This window comes from Siniperca chuatsi, linkage group LG17 (genome assembly GCF_020085105.1).
Source record: "Siniperca chuatsi isolate FFG_IHB_CAS linkage group LG17, ASM2008510v1, whole genome shotgun sequence".
Taxonomy (NCBI): domain Eukaryota; kingdom Metazoa; phylum Chordata; class Actinopteri; order Centrarchiformes; family Sinipercidae; genus Siniperca; species Siniperca chuatsi.
This window is the reverse complement of record NC_058058.1, coordinates 21,389,942-21,409,345: the sequence shown is the minus strand read 5'-3', so window position 1 is coordinate 21,409,345 and position 19,404 is coordinate 21,389,942. Positions and strand designations below refer to the sequence as shown.

The 19,404-nt window shown below is 39.2% G+C and overlaps 1 protein-coding gene across 1 annotated transcript; it reads left to right on the top strand.

Annotated features, from left to right (window-relative positions):
- Positions 1 to 1,011: 1,011 nt before the first annotated feature.
- On the top strand, positions 1,012 to 3,950 carry LOC122864754 (C-type mannose receptor 2-like). Its single transcript, XM_044172369.1, has 4 exons — positions 1,012 to 1,095; positions 1,585 to 2,018; positions 2,605 to 2,710; positions 3,387 to 3,950. The coding sequence occupies exons 2-4, from the start codon at positions 1,689 to 1,691 to the stop codon at positions 3,398 to 3,400; spliced, it is 450 nt and encodes a 149-aa protein (XP_044028304.1). The 5' UTR covers positions 1,012 to 1,095; positions 1,585 to 1,688; the 3' UTR covers positions 3,401 to 3,950.
- The last annotated feature ends 15,454 nt before the right edge of the window (positions 3,951 to 19,404 follow it).

The following is a 19,404-nucleotide window of genomic DNA, read 5'->3' as shown; positions in this document are numbered from 1 at the left end:
GGGCTATATTTACCAGTACAGATATTGACACATTTTACTCTGATGATACTCGTTCTCGTAAAAAGTGCATTATATGTACCGGATACTCGTTTCAGCGAGTACTCGCTCAACCCTATAGATTGATAACACCTGGCACTCCGTATTGACACTATATCGGAAATGATTCCCTCACATAATGAAATGACCAACAACCACAAAGAAAACAAGAATTGCAATGATATCAAAATGTTTATATCATAGAAATGAAAATAAAATGAAATAATGCCTATACAACTTATATCACACAGTATGATGCAGTCCCATCAATAGGTACGATTAGGTAGGTTGTTTAGAAAAATAATCAATTTTTAAATTCAGACCCACGTATACTAAGGCTTTAAATGTGAAAATCCACTATGTTTTCCTCTGCAGCAGTTTCCTGTCATCCATTCAACTTCAAAAGACTATCACTGCACGCATGATTTTCAGCAAAGTAACGTGTCATAGGATAATCTACATTTTTAGTTCAGGTTCACTCCCTCAGTCTTTCAGGCGTCTCTTGGTACGTCTATTGGAGAAACAAGTGTGGCGATACACAACATAAGTGGTGTTGCAGTTACTGTAACAAACATCATTGTTTTTGTATGTTTTACCTGTCCTTATCTGAGAACTCCTTCTTCTGCAGTACATTTGGGAAATGTTATGTCCCCTCTAGGGTTGCCAATCGTCCCAGAAAATAGGGAATAGTCCTGTAATTGGAAACTAAAAGACGTGTTCCGTATTTAACTGATACGGGATGTGCTTTTATTCCGTATTTTTGCAAATCAATTCAGTCCAAGTCTAAAAATATTAAAACAGGGTGGGTGATTTGTGTGAGATAGAAGGAAACCCTCCTGCTCTGTTATCACTCAGCCTGTCTGTCATGTTGATCCACTACCCAAACAGAGAAGCAGGTGGAGGCACGTAGAAACATCTGTTTGCGGCTCTCTCTCTCTCTCTCTCTCTCTCTCTCTCTCTCTCTCCCTTCTGTCTGTACCTTACAATAGATTGCCTTTTCGTCGACATTAAGCTTTGTTTTGTTGGCAATCATCCATGCCGAAGTTACCTTAAGCAAAGGTAAGGTAATTGATTGATATTACCTGATTGATTTATAAAACATCTAAAATAAGTGAGTTCACTATGTTAGTGCCTTTGTACAGTAAACGAAAATGTAGGATTTATGAATGAAGTTTGGTGACTAAGCAGAAAACACTGCACTTACCGTTTACAATCACCACTAATTAATGTCCTCTCTCATCCCACACTGCATCATCATCGGGTTTCTCATACAGACCACTGAAACTTAAGCAAAGCTAAAAACACTAACAACTGGACAGATTTATTATGTGACATAACTGCATAATTACATTAATTTTGAATATATTATATTTCATGATCTTTATTGTCATTACAATGGACCATTACCTTTGCCTGACTCTAATGTCAGTACTTTAGCTATTGACAGTATTCAAGATGTAAATGTACCTTTCTTTACCGTAGTAACCAGTCAAAATGCCACTCCACAGCCCAACCTATTGTTCTTATTTTCTTTCTGTTTTGTTTCAGAACATGGCCCTTCCACATACATTTTAGTGCAAACTAAGCTGACTTGGCACCAGGCTAAGACATACTGTAGGTCCAACTACACAGACCATGTCAGTGTCAGGAACATGTCTGAGAGCAATCACATCTCCTCACTGCTGTCAGAATACACCTGGATCGGTCTCCGCAGAAAGCCCTGGGCTTACTGGTCTGACCAGAGGCCCACAACCTTCACTAACTGGAACGAGGGACAGCCCAACAACAATGGAGACACTATGACACCATGTGTCGCGGTCAACATAACCACAGGAACGTGGTGGGATGTTGACTGTAAGGCAGAGCACTATTTTATCTGTCAAAGTGTGCCTCATCCACAGCACAAAACAACATTCAAGTTAAAGTTCCAATCTGAGGCTGATCTGAATGATCCTGCAGTTCAGCAGCAGATGTTAGAGCAGGTACAGTAAGTTTGAAGCTGCAAACATAACACTATCTCTGATATTAAGGGTTTGACCAGGGTTGTTAGAGTGTGAACCCCCAGAGATGCTAACGTTAGCTAAATTCTCATATACCAGCATCCGGGACTGGCTCCCGCACAGTGGATGTGCTCATCCTGAACGGGGCTTTTTCTAGTGTAACCTGTAACCCCACAAAATAACGTAGTAAGCTAATGATATTCTCCTTGGTTTGGAAGTTACATTAGGTTACTATTGTAGGTAGTCGGGTAGTTAGCTGGCCATACTAACATTTGCAGCTTACATTAGAGCAAATAAACAAGTTGTTAAATATATTCTTACTAGTTTGTTGTTTTGTTTCTGGTTTTGGAAATTTGTTTAAAAAAGACACCAGCTCCCACACAGTGTCTGTGCTGTTCTTCAATAGATTTTAAATTTCAACAAAAGAAAACACATTAAAATCACAGGAAAGTAAGAAATCTCTGGGTTACATCATCATTTTCACCATTACATTCTCTGCCAGTGGAGGAAGAGCAAAGGAATATGTCTGTTAAAGGTTGTAATGATGTTTTTATTTATTTATCTACAGATGCATGCTAAGCTGGTGAAACATGGATTACCAGACTTTAAACTCTGCTGTATTCAGACGGATGGGCAGACTTTTCACAAGGAACAAAAGAGGAAGAAAGAGGAAGGTATTCCCTTTTGCATTATTCTAAATAGGAAAGATATATTTGCACTGGTTTGTTACATTAATGAAATATTTAAAGTTAGACATTTTGGGAAATACACCTATTCGCTTTCTTGCTGAAAGTTAGATGAGAAGATTGATACCACACTCATATCTGTTCAGTTAGTATAAGCAGCTGGTTAGCTTAGCTTAGCACAAAGACTGAAAACAGGAAAACAGCTAGCCTGGCTCTGTCCAAAGGTAAAAAATCTGCATACCAACACCTCTAAAGCTAACAAATGAACATGTTATATCTCTTTTGTTGCTACTCCTGACCAAGAAATAACAACCACAGCCAGCAAATAAGTAGCTTAGCTTAGCACACAGACTGGAAACAAGGGGAAATAGCTAGCATATGCCTGGCCAATTAAATAAACAAGATATGACATGTTAATTTGTGAGACTTAGGCTGCTAGGTGAATTTTGTTATGTTTGGACAGCGCCAGGCTAGCTGTTTTCCTGTTTCCAGTCTTTGTACTAAGCTAAGCTTACTGGCTGCTTGTGCTAACTGGACAGATATGAGAGTGGTGTCAATCTTCTCATCTAATTCTCTGCAAGACTCTTTTCTCTTTTCCGAAAATGTCAAACTCTTTAAACTGCCTTTAAACCACATAGTCACTTCTATTTTTTGCCTTTTTTAGGGCCTGGTGGCTGAGCTGTCATTGTGCAGAGGACATCATGGTCTTCTTACAAATTTACACTCAGTTTGCGTTTTACTACGTATTTTCTACACCATCAGTGGTAATAAATGGCTTTTGTGTATTTATGTATTTGGTTGCATACTGTGTAGCTACAGTACATCATATATCATTTGTATGTGTTGTTGCATCAAAAAAAACTTTTCTGCTTGTGACTTCAGTGAGGTTTGAAATGAGTATGAAAAATATAAACATGTTTTGTTTATGACATATTTAAATGTTTTATGAGTGCTTGCAGAGTTTTTTGACATTCGAAACTTTTAATGCTTGATGTTTAGCAGTCTTTTTCTTGCTTTGAAATTTGTGATCCTGTTAATGATCAGCATCATAGTTAACATTTAGTTGTGATTCTTAGCAATGAATTTCTTACAATGTGTTTTATCTTTTGTTTGTAGCAAAGGCCTATTTTATTGTGTGGTTTCCTGCCTGCGTAATGTGTGTAGAAAAGAAAATATCTGATTTTGCATGTCACTACAGGCCAGTCATTGGTTTTAATAATGAAAGAGTATAATTAATACATTGAATAAAATAACAGATAGTATAACCTCTGCTGTTTTTAAGACATCCTTGACTGAGAAGTGCAGTACGTGTTGTGATGATGTGTCTTCTGTGAGGTGTTAACAAGCTTTGTTGCTGGTGGGGGGCATGAGGTTGCCACAGAAAGCACACTGTTAAATATCAAGCTATAATTTAATGTACGGTCGTGTTCAGACCAACATTAGCACTGTGTGAAAAAACAGCCTCCTCATTCCTTTCGGGTGCCAACGCATAGGTCTCCAGCAAACAAATGTAGGGCTGTCCAGCAAAAAACACTGAACCTGGCTCAACATTTGCCACAATGCAATGCTGCATCATCCAGCAATGCCTTGCGCTGGCCAATTAATATCCAAGTGTACATTCCTGGTAGATTAGTTTGTAACATGACGGGGGTAACATTGCGATCATTGAGATAGAGAATAATAAATGGTTGTTTTGGTACGATTCTCAACTAGTTATGTCCCGATTCCTGAAGTTTTTTGGCCCCTTTCCCAATCCGAGTCCTTTAACATTGGGTATCTGCCAAAACCGAGTCCTTCTAAATTCGACCCCTTATTTTTCACAAACTACTTGATCCAAATATTGAAGGCCAAAGTTTCAATTATTGATATGGATAAACGTTTAACTTCAGAATGCGACTTATTATTCTGTTGTAACAGAGTGATGCATCATGCACCTCATGTTGGCTGAGTACAGACACCAGCTTGCATAGAGCACACAAACCCGACAACTGACAAGTTTGATTTTGGCCTGCCATCAAGTACTCACTCAACACGCCCCCACCAATGCAGCCCCTGTTCAGTCTGAACACCATTAAGGCCGCATTCAGACCAGACCAACATAAGCACTGCGTCAAAAAAATGAAACCTTTTCATTCATTTCAATGAGACATCTGCACCGCTGCTGTGGCAACACAGAGTTGAACTTAGCTAAACACAATGCATCGTCATTCGATTGGCTGGGGATAACTTTCCAGAGTTGTAAAAAATCCTTCTGCATAGTATTAAAAAACATTGTACAGTGTTTTGGCATCTGATAACCCTTTGAACTCACAGATCTAATAATCAAACCTGCATTCCAGGATCGTAGTTCATTGTTTTACCGGCACCTAAAACACACACCCACACCACCCCACAACCTTGGTTTTTTTCCCCACAGTGCTGTTTTCATTCTGAATGCCCAGTATTAGTCACACTAAAATAAAATGAAAAATGACTACCATTAGAAGTGAGATAAATCAATTTCTTGCCAACGTAGCTTCACCTGCTGAAACAAAACCAAACAGGATACATGATTCAAGACGTCAATAAAGTTAATATGCATTGGACAGAAATAAAAGTGTCTGGAATCACCCTTTCAGCACCTACAATAGATTAAAAGACAAGTTGTGACCAGATGTACAACCAAGCCAGATGTAATTTTTTCGCAGTACAGAGCATCTGATCAGCATAGAGTATGAATGTCCTCTCTGACATTGTAAAGAGGTTTCTGCCAGCACAACAATTCCTGCTGTGTCTGACGTGTCTCCCACTGGATTTTCTGTTGATCAAGTTTCTCTAAGTAGCTTTTTGTGAATACCCAGTTCTTCTGCTGTGTGTTCCAAATAAACTGAAAACTTAAATGATGTTTGCTCCCAGAAAGAGCAATCATTCAGTTTTCAGGAGCTGGCTTGAGCTTTATTGGTCACATCAACTTTAAAATGAAACTAGCAAAACATATGAAATGCTCTGGACTATTACATTACATTACTGTATGGTTTATGAGGTGACGGAAGAATCTATCCACTGTAATTTTATGATACTCATCCTCCATCCTTCCTCTACACCCCAGGAAGCCAAAAACACCCACCACATCTGGATTATATGTCACAAGTCTCCATGGTGACCCCAGAGCCATCTGGAGCACAATATGAGGCACCACACAAACACACATACAGACAAACCTGCATGCTAAAACATATGTACACACCAGCAATAATATCTTTTTGTCAAAATTGGATTCCCTGCTAATTATCATTTTTTGTGTTAAACTCCAAAAAACTCTTAGGGACAATGCACAACTGCATGTTCTTGCAGGTGCCACCACAGTCACGAAGCATTCACACGCACAGTGCCGCACCTTCAGGCATGACACATACGCACAGGCAGAGTAAAGGAGAGAAATAAAAGAGTAGCAATGCGATTGTAATTCAGCCATGCTATCAGCTGGTGCTAGACCATCTCTGGCAACACCCTAAATGAGTTCTAGTGTGTCCCCACGGCAAGATGGCGCACTGCTGATAAAGCAGAGCCACAGACCTCGGCTTTCTAGTTTACACTGCTACTAAATCACAGTTTGTCTCCTGCACTCCTGTTGGCTATACGTTCAATAGGAGGATGAACTGCAAACAGAGAAGGCAATAACATGGGTGAAGTCTGTGTGTGTGTGTGTGGCTATGTAGGTGATTGGTGAGATGCACAAAATGACCACTAAAGTGACTAGGAAGTGGAAACAAAGATAAAGAAACAATAATAAATAAACTGACTAATAAATTCAGGCCCGCTCTCATCAACCTTGTATCCAGCCACAGTGCAGATCTCCACCAGGCCTGGTATCCCCAAACGGCGTATGAATAACACACCAATATCTTAAATTATTTCAGGTGTTATCACAACACCTTTTTTGCTTTTTGCGTGTCATTCCATGTCATTCAGTCCTTACTGACATATTGTGCAGAGAAGTGTCAATTGGGGTCAAGCAAACACAGGACTTTCACCCAGGAGACCGCTGTTTGTGTCCCGTGCGTAACTTACGTCACGTAATTTACTTACATAACGTAACTTAACTTGTGTACGTGACTTAACTGATATAACTAACGTACTTATTTTACCAAAACCATGATTTTTAGTAGTTTTGGTGCCTAAACCTGACCAAAGTGTGATCGTTTCACAACATTAACCATATATTTATTATTGTTACCATAAGGGCGACCACAGGGAGTGCAGGGCAGGCTGTGTGTCCAGCGTGTATGCATGAAAACAGTGGAATGAAGGGGAGACAATATGCAGGTTACATTATCAATCATTTGTTGATCACTTGCACCCCCTACTGGCCAGTTAAGAGGAGTGAGGCATCAGCAGTCAATGGCGGCATAAAACAGAACAGTCAATAAAATAGGTTTTTCAAAAATTGTGAATCACCGCCACCATGACAGGTCCTTGAGCATACAGTCGTTAATGTGCACAAAAAATTTTATGCTGATGGGTGCAGTATATTAGCTGTGGACAGATACACACACACAAACGCTTAATCCCCTCCAGGTTTACGCTTGACGGAGATAAAAAAAAAACAGTGTACAATACCTGCCCAGCACTTAACAGCAGATAGACAAAATTTGCAACTAGCTGGTGAAGAAAGTTGAGCATCTAGCTAGCTGCTAAAGCGAAAGTGTTTTATCTCAAGAGCTGGCAGAAAGAACAAAATCGAGCTAAAAGGAGAGTGAAAAGTCAGGTGTCCAGAAACATGACTCCAAATGAATGCTAATGTTGCTCCATGTCTAATAAGATCACCATAACAACATTATTACATGATAATATGCTAGATTTAATGTTTTCAGTTTGTACTGCTGCCCCCAGGAGGCCAAAAAATCAGTTGTTGCAGATTTAAAGACCAGTTTTTTGCCTGTTCAGGCTAGGGTTTCAGCTCAGTCAGCTCAGTCAGATCATTGCACCGGTTTCCCTGTACCATTCACCCTGACTGGACATGCATTTCAGCCCTATTGATAATTACATACTGTATACTGTACATCTGGGCAACATCACTTGATATTCTCTGGGAAAAGGCAAATAACTACTGTTGCAATGAACACTACAGAACGGGGCCAGGGCCGATAGATAATATAGATAGATAATAATAAAGTGACTGTACATACAATTCACTAACTAAAAAAGGTAGTTTAGTTTTAAGTTACTCTATAAGTTACATCACTCTGTAAGGTTAGGACTAGGGGTAATACACAATGTATTGTGGCAATGAGGGTCCTCACAAGTATAGACAAACAAGTAAATAAGTGTATTCGTACTTGTATTAATCATGTTATAGGGACCAAATTATGTCCACACAGTCACATTATGGGGATTTAACTTGCATTTGGGGACAAAAAACGGATCCCTGCAAGGCCAATTATATAATTTTAAGGACTTGTTTTTTGATTAAGGTTAGCGTATGTCTTGTAAGTGAATGTCCTCCTAAGTAACAAAAAACACATTTGTGTGTGTGGGTATGCTCCTTTACAACAATGGTTGTGTGATTGACTAAGCCTCCTCCTCTTTACTGTTCCTTGAAGCAGTGTGTTTTTATGAGTGTTTGAAAGTAGATATATAAAACCCCAATGCTATTTCCACAATGAGACTACTCCCATAATGCCTAATTATGAAGGGAAAAAGTTCCCTATTTAACTTAACTCAGTCATAACTCAGTTCTCTCCCTCTTTTCACAAGCTGTAGCTGTTGAAACAACTGATCTGTTTTCTCCCTCTTCCAATAAGCAATTCAATAGAAGGCCTTTAATCGGACTAGTAATGGATTCCATTTGACACCAGCTCAATCACCATTAGATATAAGCTTTTCTCCAACCCCCCCCCCCCCATTTGTGTTCCATAATTCCATAATGTATGTTTAATGACAGTGTTTAATTGTCATTCAGACTTGCTATTGTCATTTTCAGTCATTACTGCTGAGGCAGATTATGACTTTAATTGAATATTGGCTCAGCACACATGCTCATTAGTGAGTTGAGTTAATAAGGTGCAAATCTGAAAGTAACTTTGCCAAAAGTCAGTTGGCAGCCATTAGCGTCAGCCAGAGAAATAGTGGGCTGCCAAATGACGTCAGCTCCAATGTGGTTGAATGCAACCCTCATTAGTAACCAGTGATGATGATGAATGAAAGAAAAGCACATATAATAGAGTATATGCCTTGATTAGGGGTTTGATTACCATTTGGTAGCATCTAAACTCACATTTTGACATTTTAAGTGGTATCAAAGTGATGTAAGTGTGAAATTAGTGCAATAAAAAGAATAAACTTGCCTGTCAGAAGGATCTATTGAGTCACATTTTGTGAAAATGAAAATGAACACTGTCTTTGTCACGCGTGCACAAAGACAAATTTCAGCTGTCTTCTGCACAGAGTAATTCCTGTAAAACATATCCAGGTGCTACTGGGTTCATTACCAAACCTTAGCTGCACTGCAATTAAGCCTCATTTTACCGTGTTGCACACAATCATATCTGAAAAGGGCTATTTGGAGCTGTCACTCCGCTCAGCCTCGACACTTCAAAAGCTACTCTGTCATCATTTGGTAAAAGTCTGACTGTGAACTCCTTTTGATGGAGCGTATGTGGCGTGCAATCTGCCTCAGTGTCACCTTTCACTCGCTGGCTGTTTGACGAAGAAAAGACCATCTGAATCTAAGCATGACAGCAGGGGTATTTCCGATAGGAATGCTTGTTAATTTATGTTTTTTACTCTTTAACAATGCTGGTAGATGAATGAGCATTACATTACAGCTTTGATTCAAATGGGCTTTTAAGCTGCTGAGAGGATATTTAAGCAAATAAATGGGAAATATATCCTTCCTTCTTGCTAGGATTGTATTTGTGCCTATAATCAGCATATCAAATTCAAACTCGGATTATGACTTTTATTTTCTCTCAGTATTTTATTGTTGCTTGTATTAAAGGTACACATTTGCATATTACTAACAACACCTGTGTTTGCCTTGTTAAAGTCTGAATGCATTTTTCAGTGTAATTCCAAAGCATGACTAAATAGGCTGGTGGTTTACAGAGGGAGTATTGAAATGCTTTTGATGAGTTTTCTCCAACCCATCCTGCTATGTGTTATCTAGCCACTGATCCTGGCAGGTGTGCATAGAAAACATGAAGACGGGCCTGTTAATCTACATTAATTAGGAATACTCCTTGATGTTGTGTGTTGTTTTAACATTAATGTGTGGAGTCAGACAGTGGTGGAATGTAGCTAAGTGCATTTACTCAATTACTGTACTTAAGTAAGTACATTTTGAGGTACTTGTACTTTACTTGAGTATTTCGAGTTTATGCTACTTTATACTTTTACTCATTGGCATTTCATAGGGAAATATTGTACTTTTTACTCCGCTACATTTATTTAACAGCTAGTTACTAGTTTCTTTTCAGATTAAGATTAAGATAAATTAAATTGATGATAATATTATAAAATAAAATGCATTGTTAAAGATTAAACCAGTGGCCTCCAACCTTAAAGAGACTTTGGTGGCTTTTTTGACCCTCTAAACTTCTCAGATGGTTTTAAATAACAGTTTGAGCCCCACAGAGGTCATATTTTTCATTTTACCAAAAAACAGAAACAAAGATTAATTTTGTGTTGCAGAACTTTGTTCTTTCTTTTTTTTTACCCCATTAATCATCCGATGAACCCTCAGATTTATGGTGTGACCCTTTGGAGGGGGCCTGAACCCTGGATTGGCCACATCTGGAATAAACTGCCTGAAAGCTAGTCTGACCAGCTACAACAGTAAAATGTGTCTTCAGTCACAGGAGCCATTTTTCTGCAGAAGGATACTTTAAGTACATTACTTCTGTACTTTTACTTAATAGGATTTTGATTGAAGGACTTGTACATGTAATTGAGTATATTTATTGTTATTGTTGTATTGGTACTTTTACATAAGTAAAGGATTTACTTCTTCCACCGCTGTAGTCAGAACACACAGTGTCACTAATTGAGGACTATACCTTTAGTTAGTCTTTGTCTGTCTCATGACAGATAAAGTTCACACATGTAAGTTGAGTGTCATTTTGGAAAGTTTAAATATATTAAATCTATTTACTATTTTTGGATTATGTTATTCCACATGCAGCAGGAAAGGAAAAATCAACCCACATGCTTTTCCTCCTGCAGGCCATCAATGCGCTTCCTACATCGCCCACTGCCGGTTAAAAGATTGAAGTCCTTCTCCTCCCTCGCCTTAGATGCTAAACACTGCTTTAGAGAAAACTGAAGGAGAGTTTAGAGGCTCAGAGAAAGAGAGAGAATATGGGTGAGGAAGGAGACTTTGTGCATGTATGCGTGTGAGTGTGTCTGCCAGGTGACTTGTGACAGCACACACACCCAGTCTCACTGCTCACAAAGCCATTGTTATGAATAAGTAATGGCTCCAGCTGGAGTCCCAGAGCTGTTACCTTTTTGATGCCTTGCTGCCAAATATAGAGACAGCGTGCGCAGGAAGAAAGAAGGGGATTATTACATAACCACTGACCTCTACATCTGGACATCATCCATCAGTGTACAGTACAGCACTGTGTGAGCTGGGGTTACACTGTTGGTCGTCTGTAATGGTCTTCTATTAACAATCTTATTTGGCTGTCCAGTTTTGGCTTCGCTGCCTCGGGGGGATGGAGGTGCATCCAGGTGGTTTTCAGGCTGAGTATACATGCATTCACTCTCACTCTTCTACTCACAGTCAGGCACTAACTTTGCTCACGTGTTCTCTTAGCTTTGTCCTCCTCTCTAATCAATCACAATCACACAGACTTCCTTTATTAGGTGTCTTTCATCTGTTATCTTCTACTGTTGAGGCTTCAGCATCGCAATGTTTAGGCCCAAACAACATACAGTATAAGGACATGATGAAAAATCAAAAATCATGGGCAAAACACTGACCATAACATTACAATTTGAAGGTCCTGAATATCAGCGTTTTGATCCAAACATATCAGTCTTTAAAATGTATTTCGTTCAAGCTCTAAATTTAATCTCACAGACAGCTGTCTGCTGCTTTATCAATAAGTAATGTGTGGTCTGATGTGCATAGCAAAACTATCTATTTATTATGAAATTCAATCACAATTTTGAAATATATCATGCATACATATGCATGATATATTTGTGTGTTTTTCTGACATTGGCTATAAATTACAGTGAATAAAACTGATCCAATCTCAACAACTTTCAACTTGTAATATATAGAGGTGTTCAGAGTATATACTTGTAAATGTAGCAATACCACAATGCAAAAGGAATGCTGTTCCTTTAAGTAAAAGTAACCAATTCAAAAGTGAAAGTACACATTATGCAGAAAAACTGCTCCCTGTCAGTAACATATACAGCAGGTAAAATAAGTATTGAACACGTCACCATATTTCTCAGTAAATGTATTTCTAAAGGTAACAACTCATGAAATCCACACATGCAAAGAAATCAAATCATAGATGTCCATAAATTATGTGTTATAATGTTAAATGACACAGGGAAAAAGTATTGAAAACATGAAGAAAGGGAGATGCAAAAAGGCATGGAAAGCCAAGACAATCAGTAATTTGAAAGCAATCCTGCCCTTGTCAGTGCAAATTAATATCTGATTGAGCATAACTCATTCGGCCAATTCAACACAGTCAATTGAGTAAATCCGCAGTGGGGGCAGGCATGACAGAGAGCTCTGTGAACAGACGTTTAGTCATGTCAATCAGTGATTTCGCCCATTTAGGGGTTGTTTGTACCTATTTTTCATCCATGCCTTTCCTTTTCTGTTTCCATGAGCAAAGAACCACAGGCTGACAACACCAGTGCAAAACAGAGCAAAGTAAAACACACAGTGCCAAATGCAACTTGTCATCAGACATCTTTTTCAATTTGTTAGTAGAGAAAGACCATGGAAACAGATGCACTGGTTAGTTTGTCTATGTTGTCTTGCTGCAATGCCCCTTTTTATGTATATAAACTACTGAATAGGGATTTCCTTCCATACAGGTGCAGAACGCATGCGCGTGTCAATGGTCAGCTGGGCATTGGCTGCAGTTTATATGAAAGTGCAACTTTTACCAGAAGAAGAGAGGTGACACAAAAGCTTTTTATCAGTGTTGTTCTGAAAATACAGAAATCGCTGAGTTACTGGCAATAATACACAACCCCTGCAGATATAATGGTAATGGTTTGTTCTCCTAAGTAGAAAAATCATACCAGCTGCACCTTAATATGATATATAAGACTTTCACATCAATACACTTTTCCCACTGGCTGTACCGTTATTGCAATGCTAATGAAAGAAACGCTTAGTGAACAGCAGGATCATTAAACTGTGTGTGTAAAAGGAGGAATAGAGTGGAGATAGACAGGAGTCTGGTGATGATGATGGTGTGAGGATGTTTTCTTGATATGAAGGCTCAATCCAAAAAAAGTATGAAAGTAAAGTGAGGTATTTGTTGCGCTCAACCCAGCAAGGATGGTAAATGTGTCCCCATTCCCCCCTAATGAGAGCACACTGGCAATAATGTTAAAGCCTGGAGCCAAAAGAGAGAGAGGGAGAATGAGTTTGGTGGTATGTGTGTGTGGGTTGGGGTGGCGATAGTGTGTGTGGATCAATCTAGAACATTTATTTAGAACCTGTTATTTTGCACCACACTGACAAAAACCAAACAGAAATGGCAATGACAGATACTGGATTCATGTGCGATAGACAGTGATAGTGACACACAAACACACACCCCGGGTCTGTTACTGAAGTGTGCTGTCAGCATCAGTACCGCAGTTATTCATCAAAGCTTCTCCTCCCTCTCGTCTTTCCTTTCACCTCCTCAGCTCCTCTTCCTCACCATCTCTTCAGCTCATCCTCACACACTTCCACATACATGGCTGTGCAGAAGCTAGCCTGGTGATGAATGGAATTAGATAATGTGGGAGGTACAGAAAATATTAAATGACCACAGTCCAGTTGCTTTTCCATAATCCAGTGAGATTAGAGATGAAAGAGCAAATTTACCTTGGACTGATATACAGTAGAATCACAACTCAATCTAACTGAATGTTCACTAAGCCCCAACCCCCCAGTAGGAAAATTTGCCATCAAAATTCTTTGTAATTTAAAAAAACCCAAACAATAAACAATGCTTCAGACATAAGTAGACAAAAGCATGCTTCAGCGTCTCAATTTTTTCGGCTGAAATGACAACTGTTGCCAGCAGATGGCAATAGCTAGCTAGCAAATCAAGCTAATGTTAGCTTCATGAGTTTGACTTTTTAATGTTTCCAGCTGACTTGTTTTAAATCGATAAGCTTGTAAAAGGGGTCTTCAGTACTTGACGGCTACATACATAATATTGTGTAAGACTGACGTAAAAGCTACATGTCCTGGAAAGAAGTATCCTCACTAGATGATGATGCATGTAGACGACATGGAAAAAAGACATACTTCAGTGTATTGTCAGTATGTGTGTGGTAAATGTAAAGCTATCCAATAGCGCAGGACAGAGCCGCTAACGTTAGTCCCACACAGAGGACAAACACTACACATTGGATGTGTTAGCTGTGAACTGGGCTTTTTTTTCTTTTTAACCACAACGCTGGGTTACTACTGTAGTTAGTAAGCTGGTTAGTTGGACATGCTAACGTTTGCAACTTATGTTGGAGCAGATAAACCTACCCTTTAATCCATTCCTTAAACTTTTGCTCTTATATTTTTGATTTTGGAGAGGGTAAAAAAAAACACACCATCCAAACTCTTAATGTACAAAGTATCACTTGCTTGGAGAAATCCAACACTTGACACACCGGCCGTGCCTCGTTGACTTTAATAAAGGCTTAATGGAGGACTACGTTTAGAGAGAGAGAGATGAGTGTAACAGTGTTTGAGGTTCCAGCACAGAGGGGGGTCCTCAAGGGGTTCCCCGGCAAAATGAGAGTTTAATTTAACAATAATTTAATATGTCTCATTAGAGCATGAATCAGAAAGGACTATGCCCACGACTAGGCATCACCTATTATCTCCCCTCATACACAGCAAACAGATCTACAATTTAATACTAAATGGTTATCCACAACAATATGAAGTGGGGGTTCAGGGACTAATCTGATCAAATGAGTCCATTGGGCCTAATCTTAGCAATATATCCCATTTTATCTGAAATATAGTCAGTAATAGTTTCATCTGACAATGTTCTTGGATGAAAGTGACTTTAACGCTGCTCTACATGGACACACATGTTCACACTGTCACACGCATCCCTGAAATGTCACTGCACCTAAGCCAGCAGCATCTCCTTTCTGTTAGGTAACAGAGGGGTTTGCACCCTCAGCACTGGGCACCTGTACATGTCCTTGTAGGAGGAGAGACACAGAGGGAAGCTAAGAAAAGATGCTGATGTGGGAACGTCCCTCTCTTTCCTGCTCACACACACACTTTCTGTATCTCTCTCCCCATCTTTCCGTCTTTCCTCTCCTTCTGTCCCTCCTAGGACAGTCCCTCTACCTGATGCCAACACTTCAATCGGGACCACTTAAGGGAATAAGCTGCCACCATCTTTCTGCTGCTCTTTGCTGCCATCATCTCACACAACCTGACCAGAGACCAGAACATCCATTCAGTATCCTTTTCCGTATTCCCAAGAAAATTTTAATAATGAAGGTCTTAAATCCAAATTATGATTATTCCCTAACCCTAACCAAATTGTTTTTGCGCTTTAACCTAACCAAACCTTAACCATAACAGTGTCAGATCAGAAAATGTTTCTACGTGGGCATGGACCAACAACGTATTTTGTCATTTAATTTGGAGGACTTGTTGTCAAGGTCAGGTAATAAAAGCTCTTATCATGTCAATTGATATTGCTTGAGTGGTGCATATTCTCAAACACCTTTTCAATCAAACTGGCACAAACTAGTTAATACACAGTCACCCTGGAGCTTTCATGGCCCCTGGAGTTCTGGGGCCCAAGGACAGCTTGCCCAGTTGGTTAATCCAGCCTTGACTGCAGGCCCCAACACATATCCTTTTTGATTGTCTCAGATAGAATTTCCCTGATCTGGACACAGTTGTTCATTGTGCATGATCATCAGCTGATTTCACACCTACTTACAATGTGTCAGTTTCACAAATTCTGGCTCATATTCTTCCTGTGTGACAATTGGTACAATGATACAAACTGGGGCTCTGAAGAAGGCTTGTTTGAGAAATGTGTTAGCAGAAGAAATAAACTAGTAAACTGATGCCATAGTATTGAGATGTGTTTTGGATTTATGCTTCATAAGTTACGGCTACAAAGCCTCGCCAGTGATATCAACCCTCCTGAGAAACTGCCAGCAGTGTCCTCGAGCAAGACAATGACCCACCTATCTGTTCCTGGTAAGTAGGCAGCTTTGGTCCCACATGGACTACTGAGAAGATTATGTTTTCCAACACATTATAATTATTCACCAGTATCACCTATGTTGCCCAATGTTGGTCAGCCTTTATTGTCACCTTTGATAAAATACTTTTTAGTCTTTGTTAGGCTTTTGTTGTATATATGCTGTATTGTGTGTTCTATTCAGGTAGGTAATTTAGTTTGTGTTCATCTATTTATTAATTTATCAAAAAGTAACTGAAGACTAAAGAATCATATCAGTGTGTAAGTTTCATGAGAGGTGTATATATATACACATATATACAGTATATATATATTTGCTCAAGCTCACATTAGAGAATCATAGATTGGGCCTAGCATTTTTTTCCTTTTGTTTACTTCTCTGCGCAAGCAAAAACATTACTGAAATTAACACCCCCTTGTTAAGTCATTAACAGGCTGTATGGCTGACTTGCTACCATTATAGCCTTGAAATTCAATCAACAGCACAATATAACAGTAGACACTTTAACTCACAGAGGCCAACAATAAGAATTAAGATCATACTATTTCCTGTTGTACACTTAGACTTTTTTCCCCACTAATTTCAAGAACACTGATTCTGTGGCTCCATATTCAACTTACTGTCTCATAAAGACGAAAATATTTAGCAGTGCACACGCTGCTCTCCTACAATAATGCACAGCGGAGAGATGAGGAAGGTGAATCGCTTGAGTCCCGTGAGATCAGCCTTAAAATTGAATTGCACTGCCAAGGACAAAAGGGACAAATATTCATGAATGAGAGTCTGATGATGTCAGCAGCTCTTTGGTGGAGCACTGTTTTAGGATGGCAGCATGCATGAGCGTGTGTGTGAGTGTGTGTGTGTGTGTGTGTGTGTGTGTGTGTGTGTGTGTGTGTGTGTGTGTGTGTGTGCGCGCGCGCGTGTGTGTGCAGTACATGTGACATTGCGGAGGTACCACAATGCTGAGTTGAACGGGTTCAGTTTGGCATCGGGGGGGGCTCAGTAAGGTAATGGGCTGAAACTTGTTTTATTATCTCTATATCACAATCTAGACACTTTTCTTTCATGCCCTGTCCTTCTTTATCCTTCTGTCTGTCTCCACTTCTCTATTATTCCGATTTTTTTGGTGCAATTTCTACTATAATTTCTCAACTCATTTCGCCCGTGATCCTCTTTCATCTTCATTTGCATGACTCATCCAGAAAGAAAAAAATATTCTGCCAAACACACACACACAAACTATACAGTGTAATTAAAGTGTTCCAGGGGCAGTTTGGTGGTTAGCAGTGAGAGGACGCGAGGAAAAAGTGAGCGATAACGGCACTTCAAAGCTGCTGCAGATTCGCTCATTCCCATGCAGCTTCAGATGGATTAAGGCCACTTCAAGCCTGTTTGTACCCCATCAGCTCCCCTTCAGTCCCACACATAGCACAGAAAGCTCTTCAGGCCAAATGTTTCCTGTGAAACTCCAAACTCTCAACATCCCGTGGAAAACAACCCATCAAGTACATCAAGCGATCAGTATAAACTGACACAGAGTAATGGGAATTCACTATAATTAGGAATATTGAAGTAGCCTAATGTAATATATTCATTTATCCAATTAGAGGTTAATGTGTCAAATATTTCATTTTAATCTGTTCAAGTTGTATTTTGAGCTGAGTCGGCTCAGTGAACCTCAACCCGACTTTGCATGGCTTTGTTAGGAAGCTAACTAACCAGTAGGATAATTTACCAAAGGAATTATTGTTAATGTGAACATGTGACAATGAGCTACAAGCTACATTGTTGAAATACAAAACTGAATCTGTAACGTATTTTTCAGCTCCCAGGCAAAAACAGACAAACAAGAAATAAATCTTCTGGAGTCTAAGATCATGGGGTTTTTTTTAAACGTTTTCCACAGCTTTGAACCGCATATTCCGGTCTTTCTCAGTGTATGGAGTTTGCTCATTTGGTAAGTCAGTATTGTGTATCTTGAGTTTTTTTATCTATAAGTGTAATCATTTTCCTTTGTAAGGTGTCAGCTTTTGAAGGTGTTCCAGTATGCTGCTTAATGCTGGTTACTTTGCATTCTAAAATGTTGTCAGTTTTTCCCCCAATTCTTTTCATGTCAAACCATTATTTATTTATTTCCTTTGTGTGAAACTAAATTGTTCACACAAACCTGATCTCCAACTAAAATTCTACAAATCATATTTATGTTTCTATGAGTACAGACTCAAATATCGGATTTTGTGGCATATTTGTTTCATGTCTTATAAGTGAGAAGCAATGCATAAAACATCAATAATTAAACATGTCCACTGAATAGTGTAGTATGAGTCCCTGTTATGAGGATATAATTAATCATTCTAATGCTATAACCTGTGTCAGGCTATGGCTGGTCATTTTATGGCTGTAGGTTATGAAGACATCACAAAATATTAGTCCACTACAACAACAAAATACATTCTCAACATACAAACAACTATACAAACAACTAAAGAGCTCCATTTGCATTGTTTGTAAAGGTATTTGTATTTCTCATGTATACTAACTGCACTTGGTACAAGATTAGAATTCAAACTGGACAGCACAGCAAATACAGCAAAAATACTTTTTACATCACCCATAAGCTCTCCATGATAATAACAGGCCTACAATGACATTAAACGACATCATTTGCCATTAGCTTCCTTAAAACTCACTGCTGATCACCACCGACACAGTACAGAATTAATGTAATGTTTTTGTGAATTGTTTGTGATGCATGGGTTTGTGTAGAGGTTAAACAACAATCTTCCTCACCTCTTCAGTAGTTTATAAGGTGTTTCTCTCATTCCTCAACACCCACATCAAATCTGCATACACTTTATTATCATTGCACCAAATACATTAACCTCTAAAGGAAGTTCTCCAAATGATATAAATCCCATGAAATAGGTGAGACAAACAATAGGTGAAAAGGCAAAGTCATTTTTGCATGCTGGAACTGCTGAAACCAGAGGTCACTGGAGGAGATTTCACTCATCTGAACCCGGGTTGAGTGATAAAACTGTCAGTGGCAGAGCAAAGAGATATGACTGTTGTCATCTGAAATCGTTCTCATAACCTTCAGCTAAAGACAGTGACGAGCAAAGAGGAGGAGAGAAAGAGAGTGGCACCTCTGCCTCTTCTCATTGAAATGAAACAGACATTAAAAGGCCTCTGTTAGGAATGTTAACCGTGTATCGATCTGTAGAATCTATGGCCCACTCTTATCCCTATATGTGTGAGCA

Excerpts from the sequence above, each read along its gene's own strand:
- LOC122864754 (XM_044172369.1), top strand. The coding sequence starts at position 1,689 with ATGTCTGAGAGCAATCACATCTCCTCACTGCTGTCAGAATACACCTGG. Across the intron at positions 2,019-2,604 it reads AGCAGCAGATGTTAGAGCAG|ATGCATGCTAAGCTGGTGAA; the intron begins GTACAGTAAGTT and ends ATTTATCTACAG.